This window comes from Macrotis lagotis, chromosome 5 (genome assembly GCF_037893015.1).
Source record: "Macrotis lagotis isolate mMagLag1 chromosome 5, bilby.v1.9.chrom.fasta, whole genome shotgun sequence".
NCBI classification, from domain to species: Eukaryota; Metazoa; Chordata; class Mammalia; order Peramelemorphia; family Peramelidae; genus Macrotis; species Macrotis lagotis.
Window position 1 is genome coordinate 7,853,376 of NC_133662.1, and position 24,863 is coordinate 7,878,238.

Consider the following 24,863-nt stretch of genomic DNA (forward strand, 5'->3'; position numbering starts at 1 on the left):
CCAATTGTCATCACGTAGTTATAACAGGAAACAAGCTTAGACTACAGTCAGATGACTGGACAGTGACTCAGGAAAATAATTGACATGATCTGGATGAGTGGGGGTGATGGAGGAAGACAGGTGAAATCTGAGGTCTGATCGACTAGTGCCCAAAATTACTCAAGTTCATATCCATAGAATAAGCTCTTGACCCTTTCTATCATCCATCATTATGGCAAAGAGACCAAGAATCATCTTCTATTTGTGACTAGCCCAGAGATTTCTTTTTTCCTTAGAGTGACCATCAATTCTGGTATCACTTTTATTTCTCCTGAGTGTTTTGAAGAGATTGGGAGGGCTCCACTTGCAACTAGACCTTACCCCTGGAAAGATTCTCAGTCTTACCATAAAAATACGCACACACACAGACACACACACACACACACACACACACACACACAGACACACAAACACAATCCTCATTCCTCTCCCCTGGGTAGACCCCTCTTATTCCACTAAAGTTGGCATTTTCCCTGTGTCCTCCTAAGCATAGCCTAGGCCATGAACCTGAGGGCTGCACACACCCTTGGGTGGTGCTTTCTTATCATTCCCATCCTCTTGTCTGCTAACTGCTTTCCCAACCACCTATTTGAAATTTCCACTGCCTATTTTATGGCTCCAATAAACTCAGTATGTTCAAAGCTGAAATCATCATCTTTCTCCCAAACCCTCCCTTCTTTCAGAATTTCCTGTTACTGTCAAAGGTCCCATAATCCTCCCAGTAACCAAGGTTCACAACCTAGGTTCCATTCTAGATCTCACTCTATCACACTCCAAATATTCAATCTGTTGCCAAATCCTATGGACTTTATCTTCATATAATCTCACATAAGAGCTCCCTTCTTTCCTATGAAACTGCCAACACTGTCACAGGCACTCATTATCTCATACCCGGATTTTTGTATAACTCTCTCTGCTCAAATCTCTTCCCCACACCAGCACATCCTCCATTCAGGCATCAATCTGATTTTTCTAAACAACTTAAAGTACAGATCTGACCACATTACCTCCCTATTCAAAAAGCCCTAGAGATCAAATATAAAAGGCTTTGTTTGGCATTCAAAGTCCTTCACAACTTGTTTCCCCCATATCTTTCTGATTTTCTTATGCCTTCCTATTTCATACTCAATAATTCAGTGACATTGGTCTCCTTGCACTTGACTATTTTTCATGGTTGTCCTCCATGTCTGGAAAATTCTTCCTCCTCACATCTGCCCCCTGGCTTGCTTCAAGTTACAAATAAAATCTCATCTTCTGTCGGGAGCCAGGGTCTCTAAGCTGTTTGACACAGTCGCGGCAAGAAGACTCAGGGCAGTCACACTGCCTGATGGAACAACATTTCCTTCTTCAATATATATAAGGATTCCATGTATACCCATATTTATAGGTCTATTATTGATTGCAAAACTTACTCATCCTAATAGTGGAATGACTATAAAAGAAGGATTTCAGAGAAATTCCTTGAATAAAACAGATTGTGAACTCTGTCCAAATTTAACAGGACTGCCTCTCCCTGAGACATACAAAAGGCTTCAGCATTATGAAATCTTTGGAAGACACAGCACTGGGAGTTCCAGGGAGATGTCAGAATATATATGGGGAAACCAGATACAAGATGGGTCAGATAGAATTCCAGGGAAATTGACAGTTTTGCCTCCCTTATCATACACAGGAATATATGATAAAGATGGTGAGAGAATAGTTAGTATAGGTAACCAATATGTGAACTCTAACAGCCTTAGTTTATTGGCAAAGAATAAAAAGCCATAGAAACCGTAGCATCTACCAACAAGGGCTGAAAGGAAAATTAGTTATTGAAGGAGTCAACGGACAGGTAGACAAGCATAGCTACCCTCACTATAGGTTGTCAAGGGAGCATATCGAAAACATTACATATGCGGTACAAAAAACATAGAAGCATTCCATTAAACAAATTATATCAAAGATTATTCTAAGGAAAGTTCTGTTTAATCAATAACTTTACTATGCAGCAACAAACTAGGCAACAGGCAGGTTGAGGTCATCACGGTCTGAGCAGGGACAAGAAAATTAATTACATGATTGATAATCACACTTGTAACCACTACATGATCAAACTTGTAACCATAGGAACTATGTGATTAATGATGAAAATTGTATACTTTTGTAACAAAGGAAATGATTTTAGTTTGCTTGTTTCATATGATTCTAAGACTATAAAAATAAATCTAAGCAGCTGACAGTCAGTCAACCTGCTCCTGCCTTTACCCACTTGTTGACTCAACTCATTTCACCGACTCTATCCCTCCTGTCAAGTTCCAAGGACCCCGCGGAGGCTGGACCCCCGAAATCTTCATCAAGAAACCTTTTCTTAGTCTCCTTAATGCTAATGCTTTCCCTTTGTTATCAACAATTTATCTTGTATTTATTTATTTTCTTGTACAAATTTGTTTTCAGGTTGTCTTGTCTGCCCAGTGCTTATGTGCCAGACATAGCATAGGAATTTAATAAATTCATTTTGACTGAAAGGGTGACCAAGAAATAGTCCTGTTGATAACATTGCCAGTGCTTTTCTGATTCTCATTGACCTATTTTTTCTGTTTCAACAAACAGCTAAATTAAAAGTTGTGAGTCCTATCCATCCCATTGTGGCCAGACTTGGAGAAGATGTCACGTTATCTTGTTACCTCTCCCCTGAGACAAGTGCAGAGCACATGAAGGTGAAATGGTTCCAGGTCCAAATATCTCTTCCTGTGCACATGGATCAGGATGGGGTCGATATGGACAGAAAGACTATGGCAAAGAACAAAAGGACATCAATGTTGACACATGAGATCAACAAAGGGAAAGTGGCCCTAAAGATATTCCATGTTGATACATCAGATAATGGACAATATTGGTGTCGCTTTGAACAAAATGGAAGCTACCAGGAAGCCAGTCTGGAACTGAAAGTAGCAGGTGAGGAGCAGCATGATTTAGGGTTTAGAACTGCCATCAAGTGATAAGAATTCCTGTTTGTGTGTGTGTGTGTGTGTGTGTGTGTGTGTGTGTGTGTGTGTGTGTTGGAAAGCAAGGAGGAAAGGAGGAGGGTTTTTTTCCTGGGTTCTTATAACATTTAGAATTTCCCTTTGACTCTTGGCTGTAGTCCAGTTATGTCTCTTCAGTGCAAATAATAGGCTCTTTTACCTAGTTGTCCTGAAGTAATAAGCTATTTGGAGACTCCTTTATGGGCTTTCACTCTATCAACTTGCTTTAAACTCAGTTTTTCATTTTATGTCATGAACCCTTAGTGAAAATGTAAACCTGAGTACCCAGGGAATATCAGTGCTCAATATAAAATCAGATTATATAGAAGGGGGAAAAAGCTCAAAAAGGGCCATCAAACTCTTATAAACATTTTCTACTTCTCTAATCCATGGATTCCAGGGCTGGAGCAGCTGCTAAATAGTAAAAGACAATCTTTCCACAGTTTGGTGACAGGCCTTTCTGGTCCTCATAACAGAATGAACCATTGGAGGCTTTTCTCCCATTTATCATTAGAAGCAGCTAGGTGATTTACTACAGTGATAGTTGAACAAATGTATGATCCTGAGCAAGTCACTTAACGCTTTGTCCCAGTTTCCAACCATCTGCAAAATAAAATGGTAAACTACTCCAGTATCTTTGCCAAAGAAAACCCCAAATGTGGTCTCAAAGAGTCAGACACAATAGAATGATTGAACAAGATGCCACCCTGGTTATAGAGCCAGGTCTAAGGTCAGGAAGACTTGAAATCAAATCCAGCCCTAGACACTAACTCGCTCTGTAATCCTGGTCAAGGCTCTCATCCTCTGTTTGTCTTAGTTTCCTGATCTGTAAAATAGAGATAAATCCTAGCACATAACTTCCAGGAATTTTGTGAGATCAAATGAGATAACAATGTCAGTGTATTGGACACTGTGTAAGTGCTCTATAAGTGTTAGCTATTGTTCTTGTTGTTATTATATATTGCTGAAGTAAAGAATCATGCTCATTGAATTCCTCATTACTAAAGTATTATTTCACAAGATCTTGTTCCTTAAAATATTCCTCTGCTAAGCCTTTCCTTTAATGTTCTTAGTCTAATGCCATCCTCTCATGTGCAACAAAGTCTGATTCTAATGAACAAAACAACAAGAAAAACAGAATTGAGTTAGCATTTTCCCTTTCCACTACTAAGTCTGTTACAATTAGATTTAAAAAGCATTTCTCTCCAATCAATAAGGCTATCAATCCCACAATCAGATTATGGAGAAGGATTATTTTGACTTCTCTCAAACATTGAGGATCCCTTTTCTTCCCAGCTTATCTTTCACCCCATCCCAAAATCCTCAAATATTTTTTATCCCAGGCCCCAACCTCTTGACTTCCCTCTTTCAGGTTTGGGTTCAACTCCTAAGATCAACCTGAAGGGAAATGAAGATGGAAGAGTTCAGCTCTTGTGTACTTCAGAGGGGTGGTTCCCACAGCCCCTGGTGTGGTGGAGAATATTTGAAGGAGCAAATTTGTCTTCCCTCTCTGAGGTCCAGATACAAGGCACAAATGGTCTATTCCATGTAGAGGCATCTGTAGAGGTCAAAAATGACTCTATGGAATATGTGATCTGTTCCATCTACAATTCTTTGCTTGACCAGGAAGTGTCTGCTTTCTATATTCCAGGTTAGTTTTCTCCATCTTAATGGCAAATGCATTTAGAGAATTCTTGCTAAGATTTTTCTGTAGATTTCTTCCCTCTTGTGTTGCTCATGGGCATCCCCATCCACACACAAATGAACACTTCTAAACAACCCTGTGCTCTCCAAATTTTCCCCTCACACATTCTCATCTAGAGACATCTATTTTGTGCCTTAGAGCTACACCTATTTTTTTATCTGGATCAGGAGTTGCTCAGGAGGACTTTTGTCCCCTCTCCAGGTCTTTCCTCAAGACAGTTAACCATTTCTTTCACACTATGTATGATACTTTTTCATCTATATTTTTTAATTAATGCTAAGTTGTTATTTCTGCATCCCTTCATGTTGCTTTTATGCATTCCTTCAACAAATACCTTTCAAAATTTTTATCATGTTAATATTCTGTTTAGTTTTGCTTTTTAATTTTCACTGATATCTTTTGTTTTTATATCACCTAAATATACAAAAATATCATTCTTCTCCCTCCCAGAAGGATATCCCTTATAAAAAAGATTACCAAAAAAAGCAGTTCACTAAAATTAACATATCACCTACATTTTACATATTCACATATCTACAACCATAGTTCCCAGTCTCTGAAAAGAAGGGTACGTATATCTTCTTTGGGATTAAGCATGACCATAATTTTACAGTGTTGCCTTGATCTTTTTATTCTTATTATTTCCATTTTCATTGTGTTGATTATAAGGTAAATTGTTTTACTGATTCTGCTTACTTCATTTGACATCATTTCATATTATGCTACCTGTTCTTCTCTGTATTCTTTATATTGGACATTTCTCAAAAAACGATAATATTCCATTTATTCACAATAATTTATTTATCCCTTTATCATTCAATGGACATCTAGGTTATTTCAAGTTCTTTTTAATAACCTTCTGCCTCTTAGAATCCTTTTCTTCTTTTAAGATGATATTCAAGGGGACGTAGCCAAGATGGTGACAAGAGAGGATCCTCTCTTAGGCGCTCTCTCATAAAACTTATGAAATAAGGACTCTAACTAAATTTTCGAGAGACAGAACCCATAGAGGGATCCATTGAGGCAGTTCTCCAACTCAAGGTAACCTGGAAAAGAGCGGAAAGGCTCTGCTCCCCAGGGTCAGAGGGGTGGCCCACCAGAGCACAAGAACTTCAACCTCCCAGAGGCAGTCTCAGGGCTCTGGGAGCCCTGGCTCACAGCACTAGGGGAGTTTATTGACTTATGCCCTGGGGAGCACCGAGCACAAATTGGGGGAACAACAAAGTGACCTCTGCCAGAGCAAGCACGTGAAGCCCAGCCCTCAGGGCACACAGGGAACAGAGTGGCCAAGGCAATCCAGATCCAGGAAACAGAAGCAGATGTTAGCCTGTAAGGAGGAGCCCCCAGGGCATGAGCCCATTGAACCTAGGGAGGGGAGTGGAGAGAGACTGCCGAGCTCTGTCCTGTGCCTCTGGAACAGAACTCTGGGGCTCTGACCACATTCAGATCCTGATCCCAGTCCAGGCCCCCCCATAGAACAGCAGCACGCCCCCCACCTCAGCCCCGTGGCAGAGGAGGGCGCTTATGGTCATTCACAGACCAGGAGGAAGGACAGAGCCTCACACACCGAGACCCTTGTGGGAGTGTGCCAAAAGCTCAGGAAGCACCCCCAAAACAGGTTAAGGCTGGGAAAATGAGCAAGCACAGAAACAAGAGGAACACCATTGAGAAATAGTTTGCAAATGAACCCAAGAAGGATTAAAATACTCAGTCTGAAGATGAGAAAGCACAAGCTCCAGCATCTAAAGACTCAAAGTAAAACAGAAATTGGGCTCAGGCTATGACAGAGCTCAAAAAAGACTTTGAAAATCAAATGAGGGAGTTAAAAGAAAAACTGGGAAAAGAAAGGAGAGAGATGCAGGAAAAACATGAAAATGAAGTCAGCAGCTTAGTCAATGAAATCCAAAAAATTGCTGAAGAAAATAGCAAGCTAAAAACCAGCTTAGATCAAATGGATAAAACAGTTCAAAAAAGTTATGGAGGAGAAGAATGCTTTAAAAAGCAAAATTGGCCAGATGGAAAAAGAGATAAGAAAACTCTCTGAGGAGAACAAATCCTTCAGACAAAGAATAGAATTCAGGGAGATTGATGAATTTTCCAGAAATCAGGAATCAATACTTCAAAACCAAAAGAATGAAAAATTAGAAGAAAATGTGAAATATCTTATTGAAAAAACAACTGACATGGAAAACAGACCTAGAAAAGATAATTTAAAAATTATTGGAATACCTGAAAGTCATGATCAGGAAAAGAGCCTTGACATCATTTTCAAAGAATTACTACAGGAAAATTGCCCTGATATTCTAGAAGCAGAGGGCAAAATAGAAATGGAGAGAATCTACCGATCCCCCTGAGAAAGAGATCCCAAAAAAACAACCCCTAGGAATATTATAGCCAAGTTCCAGAACTCCAGAGTCAAAGAGAAAATATTACAAGCAACCAGAAGGACAGTTCAAATATAATGGAGCTGTAGTCAGGATCACACAGGACTTAGCAGCAACTATATTGGAAGGTCGTAGGGCTTGGAATATAATATACCAGAAGGCAAAAGAACTTAGAATGCAACCAAGAATCAACTACCCAGCAAGGCTGAATGTTCTCTTCCAGGGAAAAAGATGGACTTTCAATGAACCAGGGGAATTTCAAATGTTGCTGTTGGAGTGGCCAGAGCTGAATAGAAGGTTTGATTTTCAAATACAGGACTCAGGTGAAGCATGGAGATTGGAGGAGAGGGGAAAATATGAGGGACTTAATGATGATGAACTGCATGTATTCCTGCATAGAAAAATGATACTGATAATACTCATATGAACCTTCTCAATTAACAGAGCAGGTTGAGGGAGCTTTTATAGTTGAAGCACAGGAGAAAGCTAAATTCGAAGATAAAATATGGTGTAAAAAATGGAGCTAATAGAAAAAAAATGGAAATGTAATGGGAGAAAGAAAAAGGAGAGGGGGAATAGGCCAAGATATTTCATATAATAAGATTTTTCTTTATTACAATGAGCTATTGCATTGATATGGAAGGGGGGAAGGCGAGGGGGAATGAGGGAAACTTCCCTCTCATCAGAGGTGGTTAGGAGAGGAAACAGCATATATACTCAATGGAGTATAGGCATCTGGAGTAAGAAGGAGAGAGGGGAGACAGGGAGAAGGGGAGGATGTGAGTCATGGAGGAGAGGATGGACCATGGTGGGGAGAGTGGTCAGATATAACACATTTTCTTTTTTACTTCTTGCAAGGGGCTGGAATTGGATGGCCTGTCCAGGGCCATAGGGCCAGGTGAATTCTGGGCCTAAGGGGTGGTATGGGGGCTCAGGGCCTCTTGGCCTCAGGGCCAGGGATCTGTCTACTGTGCCACTCAGCTACCCTACAGCAGAGTCAGTGAAAGGAGAGAGAAAATATAGTACATGGTAGTGGAGAAATAGGAAAGAAGGGAGTTGTGATCAGCAATGGCAACGGTGGAAAAATATGGAAGTAACTTTTGCCATGGACTTATCATAAAGAATGTGATCCACCCACGACAGAGTTGTTGGTGTTGGAACAAAGACTGAAGCACATTTCATTATTATTATCATTATTATTATTATTATTATTATTATTATTATTATTTGGGAGGGGTGCAGGGAAAATGGAGCTAGGTGGCCTGCCTGGGGCCGCATAGCAGGTTGATCCTTGGGTGTCTGAGGCCAGATTTGGACCCAGGTGCTCCTGGCTCAAGGTCCCAATGCTCTGTCCACCACCCAGCCACCCCTACTATTATTACTATTTTATTTTATTTTGGGTCTTTTTTCTTTTTCTTTTTTTGCAGAGCAGTGGGGTTCAGGTGGCTTGCATGTCACATGGCTGGGTGATGGTTGGGTGTACAGGGCCAGATGTGGGCTCGGGTGCTCGTGGCTCCAGGGCTGGTGCTTCGTCCATTGTGCCACCTGGCCATACCTACAATTATTATTATTATTTTTTTATTTTAATTTTTTTCTCTCCCCTTTACTTTATCGCTCAAGCCAGTCCATATTTATGGGGGGAGGGGGCATTTCGTTTACTCTTAAACAAGAATATTTTACTAATGTAAAAAAATTATTTGTACAAAATGAGAATAAATATTAAATTTTTAAAAATGGAGTCAATAGAAAAAAGGGAAATGTAATGGGAGAAAGAAAAAGGAGAGGGGGGAATAGGCCAAGAAATTTCATATAATAAGATTTTTTCTTTATTACAATGAGCTATTGCAATGATGTAAAAGGGGGTAAGGCAAGGGGGAATGAGGGAATCTTTCCTCTCATCAGATGTGGCTAGGAGAGGAAACAGCATATATTCTCATCGGGGTATAGACATCTGGAGTAAGAAGGGGGGGGGGGGGGGACAGGAGGAAGGGTTGGGGATGTGAATGAAGGAGAGGATGGACCGTGGGGGAGAGTGGTCAGATATAACACATTTTCTTTTTTACTTCTTGCAAGGGGCTGGGATTGGATGGCCTGTCTGGGACCATAGGGCCAGGTGGATACTGGGCCTAAGGAGTGGTAGGGGGGCTCGGGGCCTCTTGGCCCCAGGGCCAGGTATCTTTCTGCTGCGCCATTCAGCTACCCTACAGCAGAGTCAGTGAAAGAAGAGAGAAAATATAGTACATGGTAGTGGAGAAATACGAAAGGAGGGAGTTACGATCAGCAATGGCAATGGTGGAAAAATATGGAAGTAATTTTTGTGACGGACTTATCATAAAGAATGTGATCCACCCACAACAGAGTTGGTGGTGTTGGAACACAGACTGAAGCATATTTTATTATTATTATTATTTGGGGGTGGGGTTGCAGGACAATTGGGGCTTGGGTGGCCTCCCTGGGGCCACATAGCAGGGTGATGGTTGGGTGTACAGAGGCCAGATTTGGATCCGGGTGCTCCTGGCTCAATGGCTGGTGCTCTGTCCACCACCCAGCCGCCCCTACTATTATTACTATTTTATTTTATTTTAGGTCTTTTTTTTCTTTTTTTTTTTTGGTTTTTTGCAGGGCAGTGGGGTTAGGGTGGCTTGCATGTCACACAGCTGGGTGATTGTTGGGTGTACAGGGCTGGATGTGGGCTCGGGTGCTCTGTCCACTGCACCTCCTGGCCATACCTACAATTATCACTATTATTTTTTTATCTTAATTTTAATTTTTTTCTCTCCCCTTTACTTTGTCGCTCAAGCGAGTCTGTATTTTTTGGGGGGAGGGGGCATTTTGTTTACTCTTAAACAAGAATATTTTATTAATATATAAAAACATTATTTGTACAAAATGAGAATAAATAAATATTAAATAAATAAAAACAAGATGATATTCAAGCACCATCTTCTATATGAAGCCTTTCCTGAAACTTCCAGCTACTAATCCACTTCCTTTCAAACTATTGGCTTGTATTTGTCTGTATTTTTATCTTTATTCTATATATGCTTAAATATGTTTTTATTGTCTACTGTTAAAATTGCAAGAAACTTTTATAAGTAAGGGTTATCATATTTGTATCCTCAGTGTCTAGTTTATTGATTGATACATTAGTGTATAAGGGATCTTTCTTGTTACCTTCTTAGAGTTATGTTCCTTGGAATGGATTCCTGGATCAAAAGCATAAGCATTTATGTTCCTTCTTAACTTGTTTCCAAATTTTAATAAACATATATCAAACAACCATACTGTGCTAGGTATTTGAGGAGTTAAAAAGGTGAGCAAGAGAGTCTCTATCTTTGAGAAGTTTAAAATCTAGTCAACAAGAAAGATGTACTCTAATACTAAGTAGATTGGTGAGAAATGAAGATGCCACAAATGTTAAGTGCTATAATTAGTTATCAGATTTTGCAATTATTGAAAGCTTTTCATCTCCCATAAATTCCCCACTCATATAAGCCCCAGATCCATGAAGATGTGTTTTGGGTTCTGGCAAGCAACATCATGTAAGGAAATAGTGAAGTAAAAATTATTTATTTATTAAGCCACTACCAAGGCATTGTAGAGTTTGAGTTCTAGCTCAGATACCCAAAGTCACTTTGTAGCGCTCTAATGCTCAGTTTTGCCATCTGTGGAGAGGTGGAAGTAGCATATTGTTTTCATCCTTACACTGCTTGCCTCACACAATTGTGAAGAAATGAATTCCTTAGCAGAATGTCAATCAGAGTTATTGTTATCCTTCCCCTTCCCAGACTGACTTCTGAATAAGTAGAGTGGGGTTGGAGGGAAAAAAGGTTGATGAAATATTTCCTTTGGAGACCTCATTGAATAGTAAACAGGGAAGTCAGGAGCAGCCTCCCTAATGCTGCTTTTGGGTCCACAGAGAAGGGGAAAGCAGATCTAGATCTTCCTGGAGGGTTCACAAGGACCATCCTCCAGGGTGCCTAAACCATCCAGATAAAAGAGATGGCACTAGACTTATTTCACATCTATAGCTAATGGGGATCTTGGGGTTCTTGTTTCAGAGCCATCACTGCTGGAGATGATCTCTTCCTGGAAGACCCTACTCACCCTGGGGTTATTCCTATTAATTTCATCTATGGCTGTCACTTGGAACAAGTACTGTAGCAAAGGTAATTTGATTTTGGAAAAAAAACATTGATGTGAGGATTACTGGGTGACTGACAGAGAACTGGGAAATACTGTAGAATGTGGAATGCTATGAGATCTCATCTTTCTTTGAGTCTTATAATCTCTCTCTCTCTCTCTCTCTCTCTCTCTCTCTCTCCCTCTTTCTCACTTTCTCCTCTCCTCTTTTAATCTCTCACATTTAATTTTTTTATTTTGACAATAAATATTTCAATATATTTTGTATATTATGTATATAATATATATGAACAATGTGCATATACTTTATACATTATATGTTTATACCTTGTATACATGGAACAATTTGTGAATCTTTATTATGTTGTCTCAATCTGTCTCTGCTTCTCTCTTCCTTTATAGGTTTTCATACCTTCTTTCTTTTCTTTCTTTTCTTTCTTTTCTAGCTTCTTTTCATCGGTCTTCTATTCTTGTTTCTCTTTCCCCTTCCCTCTCCCCTCCTTAACCTGTCTTTTTTCATTTTCCCTCTCTCTTCTTTATAATTATTCCTCCCTCCCCCTCCTTCCTTTTCTCCTAAGCACCAGACTAAAAATCATCCAACAGCAAATGGTTGGAGTGAAAGTGGGAATACCAAAGACAACTACGGTCAAAGGTCAGATCTCCCAGGATAATGAGAACTACAAAAGCACCAAAGTAGTGATTTGATCATTATGTCTTACACTTGTGATCACAGTTGAGTGAAGAAAATAAATGGCCCTGTGTTTCTGAGATGTAGTGCAGAGCATTATGTTTATTATTAGTAACAGGTAGGTTGTTGTTGATTGTCTTTCTTTCTCGAAAGAGAACCATGACATCAGAGATTTGGTGTCATGACATGCAAATAAATAGGATTCAAGTGAGAGAGGAATGTACATAGTCACCAGCCTTACTTTCTTCCCTGGAGTCATCTGCATCCAGATATGGATCAGGTCTACTGGAAATAGATCTGGATGCAGTGGGAGGCCTTTGCCTTTTTAAATTAATGTCTATAACAGCTCTGTTTGAGTCAATTCCCATTCAATGATTAAGGCTAGGTTAGAAAAGAATGAGGCAAGGGTGGGCCACTTTAATCTCATCAAAAAAAATCAGTTTGTCAGAGGAAGATCCTCTGGGTTTCTGGTCAAAACAGAAACAATTACTATTACATTCACTTAGTCAGAGTGATTTTGAGGCCCATAAACTCCAAGACAACTTGCTAGGTTTGGCAATCAAAAATTTATGTTCCTTCAGGCAGAATAGGAGCAGGTGAAAGGGTGATGCCAAATGTGGTTTGAGAAGAGAGGTAAAGGAAAATGAGGGACAAAGAAGAGAGGAGGGGAGAGAAAGGAATAAGGGCTGTGTTTACCAACTGGCTAGCAGAAGAGCAGCACCAAATAGTAGGTAACTACTAGAGGTGAGATGGCATAAGTTCAAATCCTACTGTTGACTCATATTGGCTGTGAGACTCTTTCAACCTCTCAGTGCTCTTTCAACCTCTCTATAACTTTAAGTCTTCAACAGTTATCAATCTGCATCAGTAAAGGGAGTTTCCTAATTCCCAGCACTGATGACATTAAAACATTTCTTCAGTATTTCAAAATGCTAATAATTTCATCAGGGTAGATACTCCATCTAATGGCAATGCCCCATGTTTCAGATAGTTTCATGAGTTACTACAGACAAAGACTTCCCTCACCTGGAGGTCAACTAAGTGATAAATGTCTCTAATCTTAGCTAGATTGGGTCCTTGAAACACAGAGACAGAATCTATCACTAGATGATCAAAAATTTCTAGCTTGATTTGACCTGCAAAGAAGAACCTCATAATTATATTTGATATTATATAGGGATGTACCAATAAATGTTTAGCAACTGGCTTTCTTTTTAAAAATGCACCTAAGACCCCCTTTTAAGTTATTATTATCATTTTCTCCATCACTTTCTAAAGTCTAGAGTGACAATCAATAAAACAATAAATCAAGTCATGATTTCTAGTAATTTGTCTGAGGAGTAAATGCTCACACTGAAAATTTAACAATCATCTCTCAAGAGATAACATAAGCCAGCTCCAACAGACCACTGTTATGGTTACAAAGCCCTTCCACTTTGTGTCATTGTGTCCTTCTCATAATCTTGTTATAAAGTGGAGTTGTCTCTGTTTTGGAGATGAGAAATTTAAATACTCCAGCAGTTGCCTAGTCATAAGGCTAGCAAGAAACTGATCTGCCTCTTAATTGAGTGTTCAGATCATGTTTTGCCTCTTTATTTGGCAACTGTTTATATATGCATACATAAAGGATAATGACATGAAAATTCTGGGTACATTTGGGGGGATTTATGATAGCTCTGGCTCATTGCATTCTCAAAAAATATGGAAACTTTACTATGCAATATCACCTAAAGTATTAATAAAAGCCCTTTATACAACTAATTCACAAAACTCAAAGAAGAGAGAAATAATGCATGTCAAAGAAAAAAAATGATAGATTTAAACCTCGCCAAGATCACAGGAATACAGAAGTAGAGTTTGTAATAATACTAATGTTTGTCCTTCATTTTCAAAGAATACCATGACAAGTACGTGAATTAGATTTGAGTGAGGGAATGCTATACTAAGTCACAAATTTCACCTTCTCCTCCTCAGTCACCTGGGTCAAATGGCCAGATATGAATTAGGACAACTGGAGATGGCCCTGGATTTGAGGCAATCAAGTTTAAGTGACTTGCCTAAGGTCCACACAGTTAGTAAGAGTCAAGTGACTGATGCCAGATTCAAAGTCCCATCCTCCTGCCTCCAAGGCCAGTGCTCTATCCGCTGAACTAGATGCCCCAGAGTTGGAAAAGACCTCAGACACTATATTGTTTCAGGAACGTGTAGTCATGGCCTTAGCACAACAGTTGGGTGATCTGATACAGTGCTGACCCCAGAGTCAGGAGGATCTGAGTTCAAAGTGGCTCTCAGAAACTTCCTTGGTGGGCTTTTTGCTGCCTTATCACTAAAAATAGAAATTGTTTCTATTTTACAGACAACGGAATTGTTTTGAGGATAAAATGAATAATATTTATAAATATATATAATATAAGCAATATATCTATAAATATCATCAATTGTTATGTTTCTTATAGTTTCTCCATTTGGTGGTATTAGTATTATTACCTTTCATTAAATCCCAGCAGATGGCACCCATCATCCGGTTCTGTTCACCTCAGTCCATAGAGACAGTAAGATGCCTCATGATGTGGTGTCTCGCACCAGAAAATGTGAGTTCAATATTGAACACACTTTGTCAATCAAAAATGGTTGAGCTAATGAAGGATGAGTCTACTTTGTTCTCAAATCAGATTTGGTAGATTCCTCACCTGAAAGCTCTCTAGGCTAGTCTGAGACTGGAGCTTAATTTTCTCTCTTCAATTTATCTCAGTCTCCCACTCTCTAAAGGGGTGACATTCTAACCTAAAAAAGAAAATTCTTTATAACTAAGAAGGAATTAAATACAATATTTGAAGGCAGTGTGTAATATTACAGCAGTGAGGCAGGTGAGGGGGTATTGTTACTAGTAGTTGCTAACATTTTAAAGCTGTTTTAAACTGGACAAAGCACATTCTCCACATATTTATGCAAATATGTTTGTATAATATATACATATATAAAAGTATATATTGTGTCTATATGACTAAATGTATATGCCTATTTGCTCTCAGAACAACCCTGAGAGGGAGGTACCACTTGAAACCTCATTTTACAGATGTGAATACTGAGTCTGAGAAAAGTTAAGTTTCTTGCCCAAGGCCATATAGTTGGTGTCTGAGACTGGATTAAATTCCAAGTCCATCCTTTGTGTGTGTGTGTGTGTGTGTGTGTGTGTGTGTGTGTGTGTGTATACATTAAATCTAATTCATACGTGCACACACATGTTAAATATATGAATATATATTCACTTCCCAATTCCAGATCTAATATGTTACCTACCATTTAATGAGTGCATGAAATGATATAATAAATAGCACCTATGATAAATGTCTCAGATACACACACTCTTACTAGAGACTTGAGCATTAATTTTCATCAAATATGCAAAAGAAATCAGTGGTACTTTCCTTTCAGGTTCACAGAATGTTTGAGAATTAGAAGAAATCTCAGTGATCAACCAGTCTAGCTTATTCATAAAGAAATCCCCACTATAAGATATGCAATAAGTGGTCAACAACCTCCATTTGAAGCCCTCCAAGGAGAGGAAACTTGCCACCACTAGGGCTAGAAACTCAGAGCCTGTTCATTCACTAAAACAATATGACAAACAATATCTCCCCTATTAGGCTTCTCCTAAATACTGTTTGAATAAGCAGAGCTGCAATTTATTATTGTAAAAAAATATACTTCACCCCCTTTTTCCATCACCTACCTCAAGTTCTCTTTCTTGTCTTTGTTTTTCAGTTTTTTTGTAAGGCAATGAGGTTAAGTGACTTGCCAAAGGTTGCATAGCTAGGTAATTATTAAGTGTCTGAGATCAAATTTGAATTCAGCTCCTCTGATTCCTGGGCTGGTGCTCTAGCTGCTGCACCACCAAGCTGCCCCTCTTTCTTGTCTTTTTATTTGGTGAATACATCCAGCTGCATCTCTGTGCTTTCAGACTTTTTCCCATCTAAATTGCAGAAAACAAGGATATAGTGATGAATGCATGTATGTGTATGTGTGTGTGTGTGTGTGTGTGTGAGAGAGAGAGAGAGAGAGAGAGAGAGAGAGAGAGAGAGAGAGAGAGAGAATCAGGAGGTCACTACTATTTCCTCCCTCTTTCTCTTGACATTCAAATTCAATCTTCTTTTCAATCCCACTCTCTGATTTTTCTCCATCACAGTTTTTGACATGGGCATTCCTGATTTATCTATTCTGTGAGAGGGATAAAAGTTCTAAATCCTCCCTGCCCCCATCCAGTGGGAAATTTGTAGAGCTGAAAAACTGCAGAGCATGCTCTGTGTTAGTTATTGTTCAGTTGTTTCAGTCATGTCTGACTCTCCATGACTCCATTTGAGGTTTTCTTAGCAAAGATATAGGAGTGGTTTGTCATTTCATTCTCCAATTCATTTTACAGATGAAGAAAGTAAGACAACTAGGAGTGTGACTTGTCCAGAGTCACAAAGCTAATACTTATAAATCTGAGGTCAGATTTGAACTCAAAAATGAGTCTTCCTGACTTCAACTCAACACTTTATCCACTGTGCATCTGCAAAGTTAACTCCAGTCATCCTTCTTCATATATGACCACTGGACCCAGATTGCTCCAGAGGAGAAAGAAAGACTGGTAACATAGAACAGCACCCCCCCACATACTTAAATCTAATTCATATGCATGTCATGGCATCACCTCTTTGATGTCATGGTCTTCTTCCAGAGCAAAAGACAAACATCATCATCATCATCATGAGCTGCATCATCATCATCATCATCATCATCATCATCATTAGTTGGAAATTTGCAAATATACATTAAAAGTAACCTAAAATTAATAAAAAATACATACACACATATATGTACAACATAATAATAAACAATCATCCCAACTACATGGTACAAAGCACCTATAGATATTCCAATATTTTCATATTAGAATTACAGGTAGTATTTATGTAGCACAAAGCTATATACAAATCTTTTCTCTTTACCCAGGGTCATATGGCTTTTAAATATCTGAATCTAAACTCAAGACTTCTCAATTCCAGATCTAGCATGTTACCTACCACTTAATGAGTGCATGCAATGACATAATAAATAGCACCTATGATAAATGCCTCACATACACACACTCTCGCTAGAGACTTGAGCATTAATTTTCATCAAACATGCAGCAGAAATCAGTGGAACTTTCCTTTCAGGTTCACAGAATGAATTTGAGAATTAGAAGGAATCTCAGTGATCAACCAGTCTAGCCTATTTATAAAGAAATCCCCACTAAAAGATATGAAATAAGTGGTCACCAACCTCTGTTTCAAGCCCTCCAAGGAGAGGAAACTTGCCACCACTTGCAATCCATTCCACTCTTCCATTGCTTTTGGTCATTAGTAAGGTTTTCCTGACATCAAGACTAAATTTGTCCCTTTGCAATTTTCATTGATAGCTCTTGGTTCAGTTCCCTGAGACCAAATAGAACATGTTTAATCCTTCACCCACATGATAACCCTTCAGATACTTCCACAAAGCTGTCATATCCCCCTGGGTTTTCTATTCTTCAGCATCAACATTTCTATTTATTGTACCCAATCAACATATGTCTTGAATTCTAGGCTTTTCATCATCCTGCTTGCCTTCCTCTAGACCAGGGATATTGAACCATTTAGCACTTCCTGGTCTTGGCACACTCCAGTTTGCCTCCAGTTTATCTATATCCCTCCTGTTTCCAAGAACTGAAAACAGTTTTCCAGATGAGTTCTAAGAAGGTTAGAGAACAGTGGGATTATACACTTCTTATTCCTGGAAGGACTACATCTCTTAATGAAACCCAAAACAACAGTAGCTTTTATGGTTGACATATCACACAACTAACTCGTAATGAGGTTTTAGTATAGTAAAACCTATGATTTTCATCATAAGCACCTATTGCCTATTCACGCTTTGAGGGCTCTTCTCAAGTGAAGTTGAACTTCTATATTCAAGTGTAAGACTGTGTACTGATTTTCATCTTATTAGATTTAACCCAATGCTTGGTCCACTTTAGAACCTTTGGGATCCTGTCTTCTAACATGATAGTTATGCTTATTAGTTCTGTCATCTGCAAATTTGTTTAAATTTGCTGAACTCATTGATAAAAATATTCAAAAGTACAAGGTCAGAGATACCTAGGGTACTCTATCACAGGCTTCCTGTCACATTAATGCTGAGCCATTAAGAACTATTCTTTGAAATCAGTCCTCCAAGTTCTGAGACCATCTGTTTCTATTACTGTCTAATCCATATTTTTTTTTTGCCTTAAGATACTTTAACAAGAAATTTACTAAAATCTGGGTAAACTATATCCACACTATTTCCCTTCTACTCCAGTTTAGTAATTCTATCAAACAATTAAAAGTGCTTAGTGTGTCATGAATTGTTTTAATGAAGCCATACTATCTCTCTGTAATCATTTCTTCCCTTTCTACATATCTGTCAATCATCCTTTTAATCATCTTTCTAGAATTTCTCCAGGAATCCAAGTTCACTGACTTCTGAATTTCAGGCTTTCTGTTCTTTCTTTGTTTTTTCCTTTCTTCTTTCCTTCATTTGAAAAATGTGATATTTGCCTTATTCTCATCTTTGGATACCAGTCTTGCTATCCATAATCTTATCTTTGTCAGTGATTAGGTAATCATATTTGCCAGACCTCTAAGAACTTAAATACATAATTCACTTTGGCTGAGTGACTCTCTTATTCTCTTTATTTGCTTACTTGGGATATCAATTCCCTGTTTAGTCATTTTGGTTCCATCATTTTCATTATAAAGGTCACTTTCCTTTGTAGAGAAAGCAGACACAAAAATTAGATTAAGGTAGCTCTGCCTTCTCTTTGTTGTCAGTTATCATTGACTCAAAGGTTTTCTACCTTCTTTGCCCCTCCATTTTCTCTCAACTTATTTTTCAAAATACTCAACTCTTCTGTTCTCTTTAGCTCCTACCACCAACCTCTGTTCATTCTGAGATTTAACATTTCTGATACTATTTTTACAGAACTTTCCCTTACTGTTGTGCTCACCTTCTGTTCCCTGGTCTTATCCTCACTTTCTGTATATTTCTTTTCAAACTCTAAGTTCATTGGTGAATTTCCTATGCATCCACCTGGTTCTCTTCAGATCCCATTCTTTTCCTTAGTGGATTTGTTTCTCTTTATGTCTTCATTTTTGAGCCTCTCTCATCCCCCCCTAGACTAACTTCGTGGGAAGTATGTTAGTCCTAAGTTAAAATGTACCTAGACTTCCCCTGAACCTCTAAAATCTGCTTTCTCAAAATCTAGGGTCCATGTCAGGTAGTGCAGTTTCTCTTTGCTTTATCACAAATACCAGTATAGAGTTGTTAACTTCCCCTCAAGTTTCCCCACCATTTCCCCTCCAATAGCCAGTTCTCCCTCCCTGAGAACAAGAATCAGTAGAAATTAACCACAAATTTCCTATTTCTTTTATCAAGAAGCATGGCCACGGTGGCTAGGTGGTGCAGTGCACCGGCCCTGGAGTCAGAAGGACTTGAGTTCAAATCTAGCTTCAGATACTGAATAATTACCTAGGTGTGTGGCCTTGGGCAAGCCACATAACCCCATTGCCTTGCAAAGGAAAAAAAAACAGTTTCCAAGAAGCATGGCCACATATCCTGCCCATATAGCCAGGAGAATCTATTTTGTATCTGCTATAAGTTTCAGTTGACTCCATACTCTCAAAATTATCATGTAGTATTGACATGGCACTAGAATGAATCATGTCTTCGGTGTTCTGATACCATGTGCAGGGTCAACAGTCTGACCCAACAACCTCAATCATAACTTCAACTTTTGCTATAATTTTGGCAAAAATATGTCCCCCTGCTAATGAAATGATAATCATCCCAGAGGATCATGGCCTACAGACCTGACTTTTAACTCTGCATAATTCTTTACCACAAAGTTGCTTCTGTCAAGTCATCTAAGGACAACTGAGACAAAGAGGACTGACCCAGTACAACATAGCTCACATTAATGATGGTAGAAGGCTATTACAATGATCCATGTCATTTGCTATAAAGGGATAGGAAAAGAGATAAGGTAGGATATTCTCAGATCAGCAATTTATAACCTTAGAGAATTTCCTGGCACATCAAGAAGATAAGTTACTTGCCTAGAGTCAAACAGATCATATGTGTTAGCTAGTTCATGAACACCACCTCTAGTTTAAAAAATAAAAGCCTACATACAGCCTTAAATTATAATAGTGCAAAAGGAATAAAATTAATGTATATAAAAGCATTCATTTAAATCTTTAAATATGCCAAGCTCTACAATTAAAACTAAGGATACAGATACAAAAATAAAGACTGTCCTTGCCTGCAAGTAAATTGCATTCCTAGGAGAGCTATCATGCATGGAGAAAGGTAACCAAGGAGAGCCACTGGGGAATACCTTCAGAGGGTATAACAAGATGCAAAGGGTGGGAGTTTATAGATATATTAAATCATCCATTATGAGCACCATATATGAATCTTCTATGTAGCTCAAAGAAACAATTTGAGTGGTTCATTTGCTGGTAAAAGAAGGGGAAACTCTTGGGTTCATTAGTAAAGCCATATTTCTATATTGCTTTCCTTTCTCTTACTAGGGCATTAATATATTTAATACCAATTTGTTCCCAAAATGTGAAATATCAATGTTTTCTTAAACTGTGAGACTGACTCCAAATATCTCTTTGCAGGGAACAATACTCTGGACTCAAAAACAGCTAATCCTGAACTCATCCTTTCTGAGAAGGGGAGCTGTGTGACTCGGGGAAACATAAGGCATAATCTGCCTGACAACCCACAGAGATTTAAATTCCTTCCAAGTGTGTTGGGCCAGGAGAAAATCACTTCTGGAAGATATTATTGGGTGGTGGAAGCTGGGCATGGGTCTGGGTGGTTCCTGGGCATATGCAAAGAAGATGTGAGCAGAAAGGAAAGTATTCAAGTGACACCTGAGAATGGTTTTTGGGTCATGGGCTGTTATGGGAATGAGTACTGGGCTATCACATCACCTCCTACCCTTCTCAACCTCAAGGTATCCCCCCAAAGGATTGGTATATTCTTAGACTATCACCTTGGGCACCTTTCCTTTCAAAATGTGATAGATGGTTCCCATATTCACACATTCCCTACTACTCCCTTCTCTGGTATCCTACGTCCCTTTTTCCTCTTGTGGTCCCCTGATTGTAAAGAACCTTCAAACATGTTACAGAGATTAGGAAAAGCCAAGAGAATCACTGGCCACCAAAATGATCCCATCCCATCTTTGAGGAATTCTGTGGCTCAGCAAGCATTACCCTTAGTAACTGGGGACCAAGATTCACACTTTACTCCTGACATCCTCTTATCTCCTACACCAACACATGGACAGAGAATATGAGAACCAAACAGATACTTGGTTAGGAATCCTGTAACCTTTCTCCAGATTCCTATGGGTACCTCAGCTATATTATCTCAGAAGGCCCTTTCATCCCAGGTGCTTTGATACACCTCCAGGAACTTTTCATTTCTACTGCAGCCACTAATTATTCGATTTCTCAAAAAACTAAAATAAATAAATCCCGGAGGTAGAGAGGGGGTAGGAAGAGCATGTAGACTAAAGAATAGAAATCAGAGAGTCCAATATTAACGAATTAGTTTGTGTGAAAAATTTCTAGTAGAGTCTAAATTCTGTGAGGACAGGTACTATTTCTGGGTTTTTTTACTTTGCATCTCCAAAGACTACTGCATCTCCCCCAAAATAGGAGAGGTTCTTATATTCATTTTTGCTCCAAAAGTCTCATTAAGGTTTATTTTCTGGGGATGGATGCCTTATTTTTTTCATGTATGACAACCTACACTATTCATTTATTCAGGTACAAAAATCTCCATTTATTCAAATAGTTATATCATCTTCTGGAACATTGTCATAATTTTCCAAATCCCAAATTTCACTCTGAATTTCATTTCTTCTCCATTTCTTTTAGAACCATTGACCCCACCCTCTCATGCCCAGAAATAGAGCTCTCCTTAAATGACCACTTCTTGTCCATGTAGCCTGTTTGTAGAGTATTAACAACACAACTATTACTGATTTTATCCCATAAATTCTTCACCCAAGTCATGACCTTTTGCAAACTTCACAAAGTTTCCATGCTGGTTTCTCTCCCTTCTATCTTCAATGTAGTCATTTATTTCAATATGCAAATGATCCTTGAATGGCTTGTTTATTGTAATATCAAGAGACTAGAGACAAGCAATCATTCCTGTGTGAATCATTATTTGATTTTTTTTCCTCTCTCTCTCTGCAAGGGAGTTTTTCGTGTCTTTAGTAGGGTGAGTCTGGATGAATCCCCAGACTAGCAGATCCCTTTGTTCACATCACAAACAAGTGACAGCATTAAATTGATCCACTTCCTTATAACTGCTTGTGATTACCAGGCTTTTTTGGTTTCAAAAACATAAATGCCTGAAATACATTCAAACACACCTTTTTTACCCTTACTGTTGATTAGATGAATTGTCAAAAGACAGATAACACATGATCAATTGGTATTTGAGATCCTTGGTTCATAAGCACTGCAGTTTCATCCATAGCAATCATGTTGGAGAGTTGGTATTTAGAAACGTCAATGCTATAAACACAGGACTTGAATGGGTGTGCACAGTGAAAACTTAAATATCTTCCATCTAGAACAGTTGTCAATCTTCCTAGGGATAGGGATATCACTGAAAGAAGCCATCCAACAGTGGTGTGATGCCTTGAATTCTTTTGGAAATATATCTGTGATGTCATTGCATGGGCACATGCTTGAATATCAGCCCTGTGCACAACCAAAGCCTTTGCTCTCCTGTCAGCAATCCATTCAAAGATGATATCTTCCAGTGCAGGAAATAATGGTTGTTGACTGATCCACTCTTGCACTTCTTACCATTTTACTTGTCCACCTATGGTTATTGTATTCTGCTCACCACCATTTGTGAACCAATCAGAGATCCTTATTCTTCTCTTTGCAAAGCCTTAATATTGTTGCCCTAAGAGGCCTTCATGATTTCTTTTTCTTTTTTGATTTTTTTGATATTATATATTATTTTAAGTTTTTTTTTACCCCAACTATGTTCAAAAGCAAGTTTCAATATTTACTTCCAAAACCTTGAGTTTCAAATTCTCTCCCTTCCTCTCACCCCTCTCCCCTCATTGAAAAAGCAAGTTACATGGTGTAGCTTAAAAAACATGTAGTCATGAAACACCTTACTACAATAATAATGTCGTAAAAGTAAACATAATTTCCCACACTCACAGAGAAAGAGAAACTTCAAGAAACATAAAGTGAGAAAAATATGTGCTTCAGCCTATAGTCAGATACCATCAGCTCTTTCTTTGAGATGGATAGCATTCTTTATCTTGAGTCCATCAGAGAAATTGCTTCAATATTTATTTCCCTCAGTTGCTATTGCCAACTGTATTTTTCTCTATCCTATCACCCCTCCCCATTTATTCTATTCTCTCTCTCTTTTCTCCCTGTCCCACCTCAAAAATGTGTTGTATCTGATTACCCTCTCCCATGATATTCCCTCTCTTCCATCACCTACACCTCCTTCCTCTCCCCGCCCCCCCATCCCCTTTCCTCCATCCCTTTCCTCTCCTATTTTCTTCTGTGGAAAGATACATTTCTATACCCAATTGAGTGTGTATGTTATTTCCTCTATAAGGCACTTCCGATGAGAGTAAAGGTTCACTTGCTCCCTTCACCTTTCCCCCCCCTTCAACTCCATTGCAAAAGCTTTTTCTCGCCTCTTTTATGTGAAATAACTTACCCCTTTCTCCCTCTCCTTTCCCTTTCTCCCAGTGCCTTCCTTTCTACCCCCTTAACTCTATCTTGTTAATATATTATACCTTCAAGTTCAGTTCCCTTCTGTGCCTTGTCTATATAAGCTTCTTCTAACTGCCCTAATAAATGAGAAGGTTCATATGCATTCTCAGGACCATCCTCCCATGCAGGAATACAAGCAGTTCAATATCATTAAGGCCCTTGTAGTTTGCCCCACCCTCTCTATGCCTCACCCGAGTCCTGTTCTTGAAGATAAAACCTTCTGTTTAGCTCTGATCATTTCATCAGGAAAGTTTGAAAGTCTCCTACTTCACTGAATGCCCACCTTTTCCCTAGAAAGAATATGTTCAGTTTTGTTGGATGATTGAACCTTGGTTGTAATCCAAGCTCTTCTGCTTCTGGAATATTATATTCCAAGTCCTATGAGTCCATACTATAGAAGCTGCTATATCCTGTGTTATCCTGACTATAGCTCCATGATATTTGAATTGTTCTTTCTAGTTGCTTGTAATATTTTCTCCTTGACTTGAAAGTTCTGGAATTTGACTACAATATTCCTGGCAGTTTTCATTTTAGGATCTCTTTCAGGAGATGATCAATGGATTCTTTCAGTTTCTATTTTACCCCCTGTCTCTAGGATATCAGGTCAGTTTTCATCGAGAATTTCTTGAAAAATGAAATCTAGGGTCTTTTCTTTGGTCATGACTTTCAGGTAGTCTGATAATTTTTAAAAAATATTTTCTGGATCTGTTTTCTGATCAGTTGTTTTCCCAAAGAGATATTTCACAATTTCTCCTAATTTTTCATTCTTTTGGTTTTGTTTTATTATTTCTTGATTTCTCACAAAGTCATTTACTAATGTAGCTCTATTCTATATTAAAAATGAATTACTTTCTTCAGAGATCTTTTCTGTCTCCTTTGGCCTTCTGGATTGCTTTTTCATTTGACCCAAACTGTTTTTTGAGATGTTATTTTTGCAGCATTTTTTTTGTATCTCTTTCATCAACCTGCTGACTTGGTTTTTCTGGACTGACATTTTCCTACATTACTCTC

General features: G+C 38.7%; 1 protein-coding gene across 1 annotated transcript in view; it reads left to right on the forward strand.

The window, feature by feature from the left end:
• LOC141488530 (butyrophilin subfamily 1 member A1-like) overlaps window positions 1-21,379 on the forward strand; it is a 50,007-nt gene extending 28,628 nt beyond the window's left edge. The window contains exons 4-7 of the mRNA XM_074188653.1: window positions 2,632-2,976; window positions 4,417-4,695; window positions 11,195-11,302; window positions 20,694-21,379. Coding sequence (XP_074044754.1) covers window positions 2,632-2,976; window positions 4,417-4,695; window positions 11,195-11,302; window positions 20,694-21,379 — 1,418 coding nt within the window. The remainder of the gene's footprint in view (window positions 1-2,631; window positions 2,977-4,416; window positions 4,696-11,194; window positions 11,303-20,693) is intronic.
• The last annotated feature ends 3,484 nt before the right edge of the window (window positions 21,380-24,863 follow it).